The 16,604-nt window shown below is 36.7% G+C and overlaps 1 protein-coding gene across 4 annotated transcripts in view; it reads left to right on the top strand.

The window, feature by feature from the left end:
* Prp3 (pre-mRNA processing factor 3) overlaps positions 1 to 11,304 on the top strand; it is a 152,023-nt gene extending 140,719 nt beyond the window's left edge. For 3 of the 4 annotated variants that reach the window (XM_090396686.1, XM_090396687.1, XM_090396685.1), the window contains one exon: positions 8,756 to 11,304. In XM_090396686.1, coding sequence (XP_090252812.1) covers positions 8,990 to 10,951 — 1,962 coding nt within the window. In that variant the 5' untranslated portion in view covers positions 8,756 to 8,989 and the 3' untranslated portion in view covers positions 10,952 to 11,304. Of the gene's footprint in view, positions 1 to 5,036; positions 5,075 to 8,755 lie in introns of those variants that run through there. The other variant, XR_016548673.1, reaches the window with a different exon arrangement.
* Positions 11,305 to 16,604: the final 5,300 nt, after the last annotated feature.

Here is a 16,604-nt window from a genome sequence, read left to right as displayed (position 1 = left end):
TGAGGAGCCTTCAAGTTCTACTAATCTTTTCTAATGCCCATTCATTTGTATGCCTTTCAGTATATGATATCCTCAACAGCCTTCTGTAACACCACATCTCAAAAGCAGATATTCATTTCTTATCTGACTTCTTTAGGTTCCAAGTCTCGCATCCATAAGTTGCTGTTGGAAAGACAACTGCATCTAAAATCCTCAACTTTGTTCCCATGGAGATAGATCCATCCTTCCAGATTTTAGGCAGGTCTCTGACTGTTGTTTTAGCCATTCCTAACCTTTTTCTGACATCTTCTGAACAGCAATTCTTCACATTAATAATGGATCCCAGGTACTCAAACTTGCTGACTTCCTCAATTCTTTCTCTATTAAGGTACACTTGTTTCTCAAAAGCTTCTGTTTGTTTTTCCTTTGAGAACCATGATCCTCTGTTATTACTGATCTTGTTAACTTTGTCAAGAATTAGTCCTAGTTTTTCCATGTCATTACAAAGGAGTACTGTATCATCAGCGTACCTCAGATTACTGATCAATCTACCGCCTATCGTAATTCCTGTCCTGAGCTCACCCAATGCTTCACGCGTGATGTCCTCTGCACATATACTAAACAAGTGAGGAGAAAGTAAACATCCTTGTCTAACTCCTTTTCCAACTTGAAGCCAGTCAGTCAATCCAACACCTGTTCTTACTGTGGCTTCTTGCTCCTTATACAAGTTGGCTGTCAACTTGATAGTGTGTTGAGGGAAACCCATTCTTTTCATTACTTACCACAGTTTCACATGCTCAACACAGTCAAAAGCTTTAGAGTAGTCTAAGAAACACATTACCAGAGGGAGTCTGAATTCTTTATATTTTTCTATGATCTGTCTAAGGCAAAGGATCTGATCTCTGGTGCCCCTACCTTTCCTAAAACCTGCTTGTTCCTCGGGCATCTCTGCCTCAACTTTGGCCTCAATCCTATTTAGCATGATCTTTAATAAAATTTTGCTTGCATGAGATATCAAACTAATAGTTCTATAATTCTTGCATGCCTTCTTATCACCTTTCTTGTGTAGTGGTATGAAAACTGACCTTCTTCCAGTCTCTAGGCCATGATCCTGTCTCCCATATCCTTGTAATCAATCTATGAAACACTCTTATCCCTCCATCCCCTGTGGCCTTAATTAACTCTGCTGGGATTTCATCTGCACCTGGGGCCTTATTGCTGTTGAGCTGCTTAACTGCTCTTTCAACTTAATGCCTAAGTGGAGGAGGTTCCAAATCAAAATTTTCTTGGTGGGAGGACTCCACATTTTCTTTATCCACTCTGCTGTACAGTTCCTCACAGTATTCTTTCCATCTGTTTTTGATTTCCAACTCTTCTGTTAGTAATGATCCATTCCTGTCTTTGATGACATTCAATTTAGGCTTAAACTTGTGCTTTAAGTCACGAACTAAATAAAACATCCTTTTATAATTGCCTTCTCATCTGGAACTCTCTTTCTTCACATTTATTAGTATAGAACTTTTTCTTGTCCTGCTTGATGGCTCTTCTGATTTCTGTATGTAATCTCTTGTATTCTTCGGTCCCTGTGTCTCTTTGTTTTTCCAACCGCCTTCTTTTGATTAGTTCCCATGTTGAATGGTTGGCTGGCTAAGTTTATTAAAAGACATGCTCTTCATAATATAAAAATTAAAGGTGAAACGGCTTCTGCTGATGAAACAGCTGCTAAAGCATTTCCACAAAAACTTGCTAAAATAATTAAAGATGGAGGTTATACTCATGAACAAGTTTGGAATATTGATGAAGCCGCCCTTTTCTGGAAAAAAATGCCAAACAGAACTTGCATATCAAAAATGCAAAAAACTGTTGGTGGGTTCAAAGCAGCAAAGGATCGCATAACACTCCTATTTTGTTTGAACGCTTTAAGAGATAGGATGTTAAAACTACTGCTCATAAATCGATCATTAAGACCACGGCCAATGAAAGGCGTAGATTTTCAAAAATTGCCAGTTCATTGGATGGCCAACAAAAAAAAGCTTGGGTGATCATTGATATTTTCACTGAGTGGTTCCACAAACATTTTGTGCCAGAAGTTAGACGCTATTTGAATGACAAGGGTCTCGAATTTAAAGTGCTTTTGATTCTTGATAATGCACCCGGTCATCCTGCCATAGAACACCCAAATGTGCAATTTTTTTTTCTGCTGCCCAATACCACATCATTGCTACAATCTCTAGATCAGGGTATAATTGCGAATTTTAAAACATATTATGTCAGACAAACATTTCAGTACGTTTTGAACAAGCTAAACGATGACGAAACACAGTCAGTTATGGATGTGTGAAAAAAATTTTCAATTATGGATTGTATTGATCAGGTTCAATTATCGTTATCTGAATTGAGATCAGAAACTATGAATGCATGCTGGAAAGCTATTTGGCCCTCATGTGTTAAAGAGAATGCTCCTGTTCCCTTCAATCATACTGCAGAATTCCCCAATATAATAAGTTTGGCATGTGGAATTGGCAGAGAAGGATTCGATGATCTTACGTCGGCAGATATTGAAGAATTGTTAATTGATAAACCTTGAAGACGAAATAGTGGAGATTGTTTCTGAGACTCCTGAAAGCGAAGAAGTTAATGATAATGATCAAGATAATCCTACTTTTACTGCTGATATAATTAAAGGAGGTCTTAAACTGGCCGTAATTTAGGCAATTATTTTGCCCGACATGATCCAAATGAAGAATGTGCTGGAAAGTTTTCACGTGAGCTTAAGTTGTTAATGTCTTCATAGAATTATATTGCGACTTATCTAAAGCATCAACGCACAGCGATTAATAACTGAGTTCATGCCTAAACTACTGAAATAACCAGTGGTACTTTTGTTCAAGACATGATAAGAAGAATTCCACAAGTTGAGCCGGAAGTCAATGACGATAATACCATTATTACAGTCTCACGAAAACAAAAGCTTTAGCATTTATTGTCAAAAACTGATAGCAAATAACAATTTTTTATAGATACCTTAGCAAACAACTGAAATGAATGTTTTTTTTAAAGTTATTAAAATTCATTATATGTATGTGTGTTCTCCATGAAATGTAAATAAAAATCTTATGATCCTAACGAATTTAATGTTTGTTTTTTTTCATTATTTTGCTTATATTTCAGGTTTGGAACCAATCTTCACTTTTTCTATGGAGTCAGTAGTTTTTTTTACGCAAATTCTATTTACGCGTAATTTTTAGGAACGTATCTATCACGTAAAAAGAGGTTTAGGTGTAATATAATATGAAATGTGCATGCAGGCACTACACTAAGTAATGAGGCTCAAGCATGTCAATCTACAGGGTGTTCGGGATAAATTTGACAGTTTCGTAAGGAAAAAGAAAATCTTCTTTGTATCTATTAAATTTAATGAATTGACAAAAAAACATTACAGGCAGAGTTAATTACAATACTATCAACAAGATTTACTCAAAATAACCACCATTAGCATCGATCACAGCTTCAATTCTGCTTCGGAACCTCGAACAAGCTGATGCTACAGTCTCCCTGGGAAGGGCCGCAAAAACTGTTTTAATTTTATCCATTAACTGGGCTTTTGTATTACTGGAAGTGCGATTGGTGTCTTTTTCAACTGCGCCCCATACAAAATAATCCATGGGGTTAAGGTCTGGGGAGTTTGGAGGCCAAACATTTGGACTGGTGAAGTCGTAGAAATTTTCAGACAACCATTTTTGACTTTTCCCAGGTGTGGCAAGGGGCCGAATCCTGCTGCCATACATACGGCCTACCATTGCCTACCCTTGTTATCCAGGGCTTGACTACAGTTAGCAACTCCACGAACAAAGCCCGAATTCCAATGCCAGGGTTCTTCAACACCTGTTCCTGCAGATTTGCGAGGAATTCTGCTGTACGAACGCAATCAGATCGTCTGCTAGGGATCTTTCTTCTTGCTACATCCTCGTAGTCACCATTGCAAGTCTCTAGTTCATGCCTGATTGTTTTTACTGTATTCAGGGAGCATTGGGCAGCAGTCGTAATATCCTTATTTTGATGGCGGGCACGAATCATCATGATACAAGTTATTCTCTTCCATGATTCAGGTGGGTTCCAGCTATCCATCCTTTCTGACATCTTGTATATGAATGAAGAAGGGTCCAAACTTTTAAATGAAGAGAAGTGTGTGTTAATACATGTAACTTACGGAAAAATATAATTAATTATAAATATGTCAAATTTATCCCGAACACCCTGTATATCATATCTATATGAAGCATATATCCAAGGCACATCTCTAATTAAAATCCTAAAATAAATAAATAAATAACCTTTCAACCACTTACAGACCATATAAAAATTAGCATTCATTATCTGCTTCACCATAGACCAGCCACAGTCCATGGACTTGCTAGATGTTTACCAGGTCCCTTGATGAGCAAGATGTCCAAAACTTGCTCATCATGTTTTGGACCTCTGCCACAGAATAGAAGGTCACTCTACTTTATCACAGCAAATATACATACAAAAGACCCAAACTTTGACAAATTTGGTTGCATGAAATTGCCCAAAATTTGAGAAACTCTCATCCTCTATATTCTATGTTGTAATTTCCTTAAAAAATAGTTATTAATGTATACGCCTTACCAACAAACAGGTACTGTTATTATTAGCTCTCCCTTTTTTTCCTTCAAATTTCTCCATGACATTTCTGCTTGTTTTGTGATTTTTCCTGCTGCTTATTTCTCCAACCACCTTTTATGTGTCAGTGATGTCTCTCTGCGATGCATTGAATTTCTGTTCTTAACTACTGGCTTCATTCGAACTATACATAGGTACAGCTAAGTTGCATTTTTAAATAGGTTATTTGTCACTCCCAGACACTAGCATTTATATAAAAAGTTATTTTAAAATAGTCAAAATATTGAGTTAGTCATTTTTATATGAAGCAAAATTTTAAATATTAGACTGATTTTCATTATTCCTGTAGGCCATCTGGGTGGTTCATTCTGTTACATTCAAAATTTGATTTGTCTAATTTTATGTATTATTAGGCGGCCAGGGATATTGGTTCTAGTGAATGATTCTGATTGGGAATTACTGGTAAGTTTAATTATATGTATAATTTTCACATAGATTTTTTATTTATTTATTATTTTTTTCCACAAGCACTTCTAAGAAGATTCATACAGAATAAATTGAAGTGTAGTATAAACATAATATACAGTTGACTGTCATTATAGCAAACTTGTAGGTATCACACAGATTGTTTGCTATAGTGAATTTCTTTTAGAATAGCTTTGTGCTTGAGCTTTCAGGACTTTTCAATGAATTTGTTGATGTGTTTGATATACTGATAGTGAACTGTATATAAATAGATAATATAAACCATTTTTTGACATGCATATCATAATGATGATGTAGTTACTCTGTCATGTATGTTATGATAAGATAAGTATATTTTAAATTGTTTATCAGACAGTTATAATTCTTAGTCCACCAAGAGTGCTCATTTAGAATTGTTGGTGTGATTTTTTTTTTTTTTTAAATGTTATTACACTTCGATATAAATTTCTATCTCTTTCAGTTGCCTCACAAAACGAATCCCAGCTGTCACTTTTAGAATTTATTTCATTTGGTATATTCAGTGATAAAGTACTGCTTATTAACAACACTACTCATCTGCAGGTTGATAATAGCAATGCTAGGAAACTTGACAAATCATGCATTCATATTTGAAGTATTGTTAATCATAATTAGATATACTGAAAAAAAAAAACAAAAACTGACACGTCAACATGATTAAATATTTGCTACATATGAATTTGGCTGTTTGTTGCCTTACAGCAAAATGCACATATATATAACGTTCATTAGAACTTGATATTTGTAATGTGGAGGAGACTACTTTTTTATAACTCAAGTGCTTTTTATTTTATTTTTTTTTACTATATGCAATTTAAAATAAATTGCAGCCAAAATTTTTTCTATATTTTAGTTTCATTCTGTTAAAGAATTTATTGATAATTCATCTACCAAATGTGATTTTTCATATTTCACCTTTTCAAATTATTTTTCTATTAGAATGGAATGCAGATTTCATTTAGATCTAATCATTTCTCCATGAACATCAAATCTCATATTATGGCCAAATTAGTAAATTTAATGGATACTAATTGTCTTTGTGTTAAAAGTACTTAGAGATGCATTTCATTTTTCAGTTCTTTATATTGCATTAAGAAGAAAATATTGCTTTGTTATCATTAGTATTCCATGATGTTGAAATAGTATATTCAGTAAATTAAATTAAATTAGTATAGTGGAACTTTGGCACAAATTATGCTATTGAAATATCTACAGTAAGAAATTCACAGTATGCCTATTTTTTGAAAATACTTTTTTTTTTGAAAATTTTAAACTAAAACTTTCTCTCCCATTATGAATACATGCTCCACTGTAATGGTAAGCATAAAATCATGACTATTCGTTCTGATGATGATATAGTTTAATTCATTAAAAATATAAAATGTATTTTATTTATGATCTTCCTGCTGCTCTGAAATGTGTATAACGTTAGACCTTTTTTGCTGCATTTTTCTTAGTTGCCATTTGATATGGTAACACCAAATTTTCTGATTATTCTAATTACAGAAAATTGTGTTTTCACTTTAGTATTTTTTTGTGAATGTGATATGCATTCCAGGGTTTCAGCTGTCAACATCTAATTAGAGATGGATATGAATATAATTTTAAATTAAATATTAAAATTTCCTTATTCTTACCTATAATACAAAAATTAAAAGGAAATATCTAATTCTAGAGATGTCTTTACTGGACCTTGAATAAATTCCAAGAGAGGTAAATCCAGCAGTTAGGTGGCATTATTTTCTACACATATACTCTTGTGTAAGAAAATTTTGATGATTCAAAACCATTCCTCCCAGTAAATTAGAGTAGCGATGCCAAATGAATATGTTTTAACAAATATTTTCTTGTTTGTTTAAAAAACACCACCATAAATAAAACATTTCCAGTAATGTAAGCTTTAGTATGTTACTCTTACTGTTTGCATTAATACAGTGTTGAAAACATCATCATAAATTTCATATATCTGTTATTTAAAAAAAAAAAAAAAAAAGATTAAATACCAATATAGTTAACTCTCACTGTAGCATGTACAATTATAACCAACTACTGAAAAGTCCTGGCTGCAGGTATAATGCAGTGGTAAAAGAAATTCACTATAGCACCCTATTCCTGTGGTTCTTATGAGTTTGCTGTAGTGTGAGTAACATGTATATAATCATTACCATTTTTCATACTGTACCTTGAATAAATTGAAAAGTTCTAATCAATTCTCACAGTGCCATCTATATTCAGCTCTCACTGTAATAAACAGTTAATATTCCTGAATGCTAAAATGTGCAAGTTTGTTTTGTTATATTTTTAACTGCAAATAGTATGTACTGTAATAAATAATGAAACATGATAATGCATCTGTGCACTTCCGTAACATAATTAGCTGTAAACACATGGAGCAGGACTAATTCTTGAAAACTACTGCTTTATTAATTGGTCATCAGCAAGGAATTCTTCAAATTCTGGAACTACAGCAAAGGCTTCTGAGGATGGTTTACTAGATGCATAACTTGTGAAAGGTTCATCTTCAGGATGTAAGGTAACAGTAGGAGTGGGCTTCTATAAAAATTTATACTTTACATCCAACTTAGTTTGCACAGTTTCTCTTCTTCATAAATTTCTCTGTAGCAAGCAAGCAATTGCAGATTGCATCAATCTATCCATGTTGGGTCTGTTTCCTCAAACAACTAAACTGCTGTTATTTAAAAAAGCAAATGCCTCTTCCAATTTTTTGACCCTAGATGTTTTTTGAGAATCAGCTTCTTGTTAGTGTTCTGCTTTTCTCTCTCTTTTTCTGCAAGTTTTCTGTGCTTCTTACTGTATAGGTCTTTAGTTGTGAGTTTTCTTCTTCTTCTCCAGCTTCTACCAACTACTCCGCAACTTTATTTTTAAACTCCAAATCTTCGGCTGACAGCACAATCTTGTCACCAATGTCTTATAAGGTTTTCTCTCTTTCAAATCCTATGAACAATGTTCCCTTGAGAGAAATTATGATAATGAGATTTAAACTTCTTAATAATTCCCAGCTTCTAAAATTGCAAAACATCAGGTTTTTGGTTAGGTGTAAGAGTTCAGATGTTCACAGTTTCACTATTCTTCAGCCTCATTGGCCAAGTCATTTTCCAACCAATGGACTGAGAGTTCGAATCTAGCCATGGGCATTAGTGTTTGTGATTGTCCTTCTGTACCAAATGAATGTCACTGCCTGGTGCGAGACCAGCGTCTTGCTTATTGGAGGCCTAAAGTGACTTGAAAAAGTTCTATGCTTGGAAAATAGAGCAGGAATTATAGATTATGTAAAAATTAGATAAAAATTAATTTAAAAAAATCCTTTGTTTGCCCAAGTAACATTGTATTATAGGTTTACAACCTTTCCTGGGCAGGATTCTTAAAAAATGCTTAAGGATAAATAGTGTATTTTTGAAATTATTTAACAGGAAATGTATAATAAACAAGATTAAAGTCAAGGATATAAAATGGAATTTAGTTTTCTTTAATGAATTATATATCTGTTTAATAGAGAATTATTATAAAATTAGTATGTAATTATCCTAGTTATTTTATTTTATTTACAAATTTATCTCCTTTATTAAAGTATATACCACTTATAAAATGCCCATTTTTTTTTTTTTAGGGAGAGCTTGACTACGAAATTCAAGAAGGTGACAACATTTTGTTTATATCTACTTTACATGGTGGTTGATGCCTCAGTATCTGAATAGCACACAAGTGTTATTGAGTTGTAAATGTTCTGAATCAAGTTTCTAACAAATTTGAAACAGGTCATTATTATTTATTGTTTGTGAAAATTGGAACATTCAGAAAAAATAATTTGTCAGAGGGATTTTATAAAGAATCTTTTCCAAACATGGCTGTTTCAAAGCGGGATTTAGATGATTTAAAACCATGGGTTGATAAGACAATTCAGAAATTTTTAGGCTTTCGAGAACCAACTCTGTTAAATACAGCAGTCAGTTGTATAACTAGTGGTTATGATAAAAGAAGGACAGCAGACAAACTTTCTTCACTTTTAGATGAAGCTAAAGCAATGAAATTAACTGACCAGTTGTTTGGTACTGCAGATGATGTAAAAGTGAAAAGTAAGAGCAAGAAGAGGCATAGAGAAGGTCACGAAGGTGGTGAGAGTAAAAGATCAAAAACGATAGAAGAAGAGGCTGAAGTTATTCTGGCTGCTGGCCAACCTAGTCCTGGACAACTTACAGCTATTCAGGTAAATGAAATTATGGCAAATGCTCAGAGAATGATAGAAGAAAGAAAGAAAGCTCTACAATTTCAAGATGCAATTGCTAGGGTAAATGCTCAATTTACTCCTCCTTCTGCTTTATTATCTCAGCTGACTTCATCAACACCAACAGCTAGCATAAATCAATCTATGAATAATCTTTCTGAAAGTCGGGCAAAAATTGCTGAACTAACTGCACAGATTCATGCACGGCTTGCCAGTAGGCCAACATTACTTACTACCCAGGTTCCACTTACTGCACAAGCACTGAAAGTCTTGGATAAACATTCAAAGCCCTCACCCCTCATCCTAAATGCTGAAGGGCGGACAGTGGATATTACGGGTAAAGAAATTCAGCTTACTCATCGTATGCCTACATTAAAAGCAAATATTAGAGCTCAGAGAAGAGAGCAGTTTAAGTTAAATCAAGAAAAGATAAGTGATGATATTACAGAACATAAGTTTTATGATCCTCGTGTAAGTTTGAAACCAGCACAGAGAACTAAAAAATTGTTTAAATTTCACGAGAAAGGAAAATTTGAACAACTTGCACAAAGATTGAGAACAAAGGCCCAGCTGGAAAGATTGCAACAAGAAATTGCTCAGGCTGCTAAGAAAACTGGGATTTCATCTGCTACCAAATTAGCTCTTGTAGCTCCTAAAAAAGAATATCAAGAGGGTGATGTACCTGATATTGAATGGTGGGACTCTTTTATTTGTAAAAGTGGAAGTTATGATAGTGCATTAGATGCTGAAATATCTATAGATGAAAAGTTTGAGGGAGTGACAAATCTAGTTGAACATCCAGCACAGTTGAAGGCACCAACTGATCCCATAAAACCTGTTTTTCAACCTGTATACTTAACAGAAAAAGAAAGGAAGAAATTAAGGAGACAAAATAGAAGAGAGGCTTGGAAAGAAAAGCAAGAAAAGATCCGTTTGGGACTTGAACCACCACCAGAACCTAAAGTACGAATGTCAAATTTAATGAGAGCTCTAGGTACACAAGCAGTTCAAGATCCCTCAAAAATTGAAGCCATGGTAAGGGAACAAATGGCAAAACGACAAAAAGCACATGAAGAGGCAAATGCTGCTCGGAAATTAACATTGGAACAACGAAGAGAGAAGAAGATTAAGAAACTAAAGGAGGATACTAGTTTGGGAGTACATGCTGCTGTCTATAGAGTGTTAAATCTGACTAATCCAGCAAAAAAATTTAAAGTAGAAATGAATGCCAAGCAGCTCTATATGACAGGTTGTGTAGTTTTATATCGGAATGTTAATGTAGTTGTTGTAGAAGGAGGACCTAAACAACAAAAGAAATTTAAGCGCTTAATGCTGCATCGAATAAAATGGGGAGAGGAACAAGCTACAAAAGATGGAACTGATAAAAGCGGAAAGCAAGAAAATAAATGCATGCTTGTATGGGAAGGCACTGCTAAGTCTCGTAGCTTTGGAGACATTAAATTTAAGATATGTCCAACTGAAAGTTTTGCTCGAGAACATTTCAAAAAACATGGTGTGGAACAGTATTGGGATTTAGCTTATAGTACTTCTATTCTGGAAGCTGCTACTGAAGAAAATTAAAACCATATTGGTGATGACAATAATTCAAGTATTATCATTTGTAATAAAGTATAATACATATGATGTGGTGTGTATATTGTTGTTCATCCAAAAATAGTTATGTATAATTTTAAGCATGAACCTATCTCCTCTTCAGCTTTATCATTTACTCTGATTCTAACAAACAGAAATATTTTTTAATAATTTAAAAGAACTATTTTTGTTTCACCTTACAGATGCCTGTACTATGCATTTATTAGTGACAGTTTTCTTAGAATATAAATCATTTTTACAGTCAGTATAATTTATTAATATACCCTATGAACACATTATAAACAAATGATCTCTGATTAAAGGCCTGACAATTAAATGAATTCTTGAATTCCTCTTATTTCTTATCTAGAAGATTTACCTTGATAGAACCAAGACTAATCATATATATGTAAATCAAAAAGTACACCAAGAAAGCAAAATAGATAAATAATCTGGGATTTGAAAATATACAGTTTTATTTTCCATCACAATATTTATAATTATTGCAGTAGTTGTCCTTGGGAAGAATGTTTCAGAGAAATATTATTTTCAAGTGCTGGTTGGCTGAGTGGCTAGTATATCCATTCTCCAACCAACAGGCCGTGGTTTTGAATCCCACTATTGGTTTCAGGTGTCAGATGAATTTCATTGTCCACTTTGAAACCACTGATCCACTAATTGGAGGTCTGAAAAAACTAGAAAAATTTCCATGTTTGATTGGTCTCTAGAGCAGAACTATGGAAAAAAAAGAACTACATATAATATATATATAATTCTTTTACCCCTCCCTATATAAATAGGGGGAAATATATTTATATATACTGGTGTCCAAAAGTTAAAGACAAATACATTTCTAACTGTATGTGAAAATATTTTCATGACTACACCCATATCTGGACATAAATATACTGCAAGCATACTAATAAATTAAATTACATTATGTTTTTAGCCAAAGTTACAACTTTCCTAAGGATGTAGTAGTTAAGGAATTAATCAGTGTTTACAGAAAACTGTGCAGAGAGAACATTTCAGTATGGTCTACCCCAAACTGTGCTGCAGCTCTCACAATGTCGTGCCATGTTTAGCACTAAGTGATTCGGGATTTCTTAAGGCAAACTGGCCCCTTATTAGAGCAAGGATAAGGCAACGTTTGTTTTCTGTAGGGGGAATTTCAAGCTGCAATGAGTCTCCCTATTGCATCCCAAATATGTTCTAGGGAGTTTGAGATCGGGCAAGCATGCTGGCCACTCAATTGGATTAATATCTTCGGTCTCCACAAGTATCTCCACTGCTCATATGTGATGTATGGCATTGTCATCCATAAAATGAATTTTTTTTGTGTATGGAACAACGATCAAACATGATGTTGAAGAACTTCCTTGTGATGTTGTTCACCAGTCATAGTCTGCTGTATTTATCCCTGTCAAGAACATTCTCACAATGGTAAGCAATACCACTTTCATGCCAGATCAAGTGTCATCCAGAATCGGAGGAAAACTAAAATGACTCCCTCTGTAAAGAGTACGTTAGCCCATTGGTGTCTCTTGTCCAATTTTTATGGATACAACTGCAACACCTTTGAAGACATGCTCTATTATGAGCTGTGGATAAATGGACTCAGACTATAGGCCTGCTTGTCGCAGACATATTGCCACACTATGTCAAGATATTTGCATACCTGTACTTGAATGGAGCAGACTTGCAAGCTAAGGTCTTCTTGTGGTGCAAATTACATTTTACTGTTATAACCAAAAATCTGTCTTGCTCTGTGAGTGAAGGTGACCTCTTAGCAAACATATGGAACACATTCCATTGGTTTGAAACACTGTCAAGAGCCTGGATGCAATGCTGTGTGAGATTGTGGACTCTGATAGTATCAGTAATTCTGCAGTCAAACTTTCCAATAATTCTCTCCCACGTGAAATCATCTAGTGATGTCTTTGAAACGTTACAAGATACCCAAGTTTGCATCTTTATTCCTTCATGAAAAGAGCTTCCAACACAATTTGCTTAGATTATATATTTAGTTTAATCCTTTATCCAAGTGTAAGATAGGGCTTATACTTGGATAAAGGACTGGGGCAACTCGTGGGAAAGGTGGTATAAGTTCTCATCACTTGCCTTAGTATCTCCCATAATGCAAAGCACATCTTGCGGACATGTATAATGCTATACATTAAGGGAAGGGCCGCTACCTAGACCAGTTTCGACCTTCATTGAGGTCTCATCAGTGGGAGCCTGACCCAGTGGTGGTGATACCAAGGTGGAAGTAATGGAGAAGTCATGTTTACCTATATGAGTTGTCAAAAGGTGTCATACCTTCTTAAATTACTCTGGATTAGAGAAAGATGTTCGAAGTTTTTTCACTTGGTTAGACCATAAATTATATATTTAGTTTAATTCTTTATCCAAGTGTAAGCAACCAAAGTTTGCACCTCTAGTATCTTCAGGACTAACTTAACCAAGTGAAAAAACTTCCAACATCTTTGTCTAATCCAGAGTAATTTAATTTGTGACAGCTTTTCGCAACTTGTATAGGTAAATATGACTTCTCCATATTTCCACTTTGGTATCACCACCACTGGGTCTGGTTCCCACTGATGAGACCTCAATAAAGGTCGAAACCAGTCTGGTAGTGGCCCTTCCCTTATGGCATAGCATTATAAATGTCCACAAGGAGATGTGTTTTGCATTATGAGCGATACTAAGGCAAGTGATGAGAACTTGTACCACCTTTACCACAAGCTGCCCCAGTCCTGAAGATACTTCAGGTGCAAACTTTGTTTGCTTACACTTGGATAAAGGATTAAACTAAATATATAATTTATAGTCTAACCAAGTGAAAAAACTTCCAACAATTTGCTTAGCACATCCTTTTATCCCATTGAGTGTTGCCACATGACCTGTTTGCTTGTGGTTCAAAAATTTGAATGCGTATCCACTATCTGCTCAAAATCGTCAGTTACACAAATTGCCACAAGCTTATTTGTCTGAATTTGCAGTTATGATCTTCAGAAATAGTGTTCATTCTTAGGTTTCGGACACAAGTGAATATTTTGGGGAAAAAAATGTGCTGGAAAAACACATGGGTGGAAAATTCTTAACCAACTCATGGTGATGCAGCATGTATATTACCGTGAGTGGGTTATTACATTGCCACTCCGTAAAGGGCTTACAACCTTTCATAAGTAGGAGTTACACACACACACACACACACACACACACACACACACACACACACACACACACACACACACACACACACACACACACACACACAGGCAGTCCCTGGGTTACGAACAGATACATTCCTCAGAACGTCTTTAAGTCTGATTTGTACATAACTCAGATCCCTGATGAACAATGCATATAACAGTAATAATAATACTCCTGTGCTAGCCACTAGCGTAAAGATGCTGTGCCAATGAACAGCTTCCGCCATGCAGGTTTGTTTATATGCGCAGAAGAAAATAGTTCCTGAATTATTAATTTAATTATCCGTATGAGGAGCTTTGGGAGCCCGTTTGTAAGTACGGAATGCCGTAAGTCAGGTCGTTCGTAACCCGTGGACCACCTGTATATAGTATTCTTGTTCAGTTTGAATAATGACTATTGAAATCGCTATACCTGAATCTTATGTATCGTATGTCCACACTTCATAGAACTGAGCTTGGCAATGTGCCAAGAATAGTCAATTCATGCTGAAGGGGAGAAAGAAATGAAGGATGTGCGAATTGGTTACCAACATGCAAAATCATGTTCTTTATATGTAAATTTTCCAGCTGTTGTACAAGCAAAATAGTTACCACTTTGAGAACTAGAATCTTCATAAAAGAAAAGCTAATTTTTCAATGTATAATAATAAACACTCATCCTTGAAACACATTGATTACTCGAATATCAGAATAGATTCTTCTTCTGACAGGTTTCGAAGGGTCTTGCATCTGCGGTCATACAGTATGTTGTACTTGGTTGTTTTGGCATGTATTCTGTGTCTGGAGAAATACTGATTTGCCTGAAATGAATTTTATCAAAATTGAAATTTTTATTAAATTTTAAAACCACATGAAATATTAATTTTTATGAAATATGCTACATAGAAACCCTGTATGTTTCATAACTTTTTAAGTATACCAAATGTATTTTGAATCTTTGTATTTTTATTTTATTTTTTTAATTTAATCTGTTTTACATTGAAAAGCAACACAAAAATAGTTATTTGAGCATAAATATGCAGATGTTATCCTGTTATTGATAACAGGTGTGTTGTGTTTTTCATTTGTTTCCAAAAGAAATACAAACCATAGTTGTATATCTTGCATGTTATCTGAGTGTACAGGAATATGCCAACAGATTAGTCACTCAGAAATCTTGGGACATCTATTTTTTTTTTTTTTTTTTTTTTTTTTTTTTTTTTTTTTTTTTTTTATAAAGGATCAGTATCAAAAATTGATCCTAAAAAAAAAAAAATTAAATAGATGTCCCAAGATATCTGAGTGACTGATCTGTTGGCATAGTCCATGTGGTTAGCCTAGTGGCTATATGCGCTTCACAACCATGTGCCTGGGGAAGGAGTATCCTAGGTTCGATTCCCGTCGACAACGAAAGGATCTTCCTCAGCCATAGCCAAGTTCGCCGGTCTTGGGTGTGGACAGCAGAGTTTTTTCCTCCAGTTCATCTGGGGTTTTTCATCCTGCAAACCGGCCCCGTACACATGGATAGTCATGAATATCACCCTTAGGGGATGCAGCAGAGGAGTGGCAAACCTGCTGCATTAATACGCCCGTAACCCCTTGTTAGGAGGGGACTGGGGGGGGGGGGGGGTGGGGGGGGGGGGGGGTGGGGGGGGGGGGGGGTGGGGGGGGGGGGGGGTGGGGGGGGGGGGGGGTGGGGGGGGGGGGGGGTGGGGGGGGGGGGGGGTGGGGGGGGGGGGGGGTGGGGGGGGGGGGGGGTGGGGGGGGGGGGGGGTGGGGGGGGGGGGGGGTGGGGGGGGGGGGGGGTGGGGGGGGGGGGGGGTGGGGGGGGGGGGGGGTGGGGGGGGGGGGGGGTGGGGGGGGGGGGGGGTGGGGGGGGGGGGGGGTGGGGGGGGGGGGGGGTGGGGGGGGGGGGGGGTGGGGGGGGGGGGGGGTGGGGGGGGGGGGGGGTGGGGGGGGGGGGGGGTGGGGGGGGGGGGGGGTGGGGGGGGGGGGGGGTGGGGGGGGGGGGGGGTGGGGGGGGGGGGGGGTGGGGGGGGGGGGGGGTGGGGGGGGGGGGGGGTGGGGGGGGGGGGGGGTGGGGGGGGGGGGGGGTGGGGGGGGGGGGGGGTGGGATGCCTTCTGTACACACTATCTTACTGCACTGGTGTATAACCCAAAGCCTGGAAATTGGCCTATATTCAACCCATTCCCGAAAAGGGAGACAAATCGCAGCCATCTAAATACCGCCCTATCTCACTCACCTCAATCCTATCTAAAGTGATGGAGAAAACCAATTCTCAACTACTACTCTACCTTGAAGGTACCCAGCTATTAAGCGACCACCAGTACGGATTCTGCCGATGTTGATCAACAGGTGACTTGCTCTCATATATCACTCATCACTGGACATATACCATGGAAAAATTTGGCGAATCCCAAGTAGTTGCACTCGATATCTCTAAAGC

This window comes from Typopeltis vanoorti, chromosome 8 (assembly GCF_054136105.1).
Source record: "Typopeltis vanoorti isolate ZY-2024b chromosome 8, IOZ_Tvanoo_1.0, whole genome shotgun sequence".
NCBI lineage: Eukaryota > Metazoa > Arthropoda > Arachnida > Uropygi > Thelyphonidae > Typopeltis > Typopeltis vanoorti.
The sequence above is the reverse complement of the archived record's forward strand: the minus strand, read 5'-3'. Positions and strand labels throughout refer to the sequence as shown.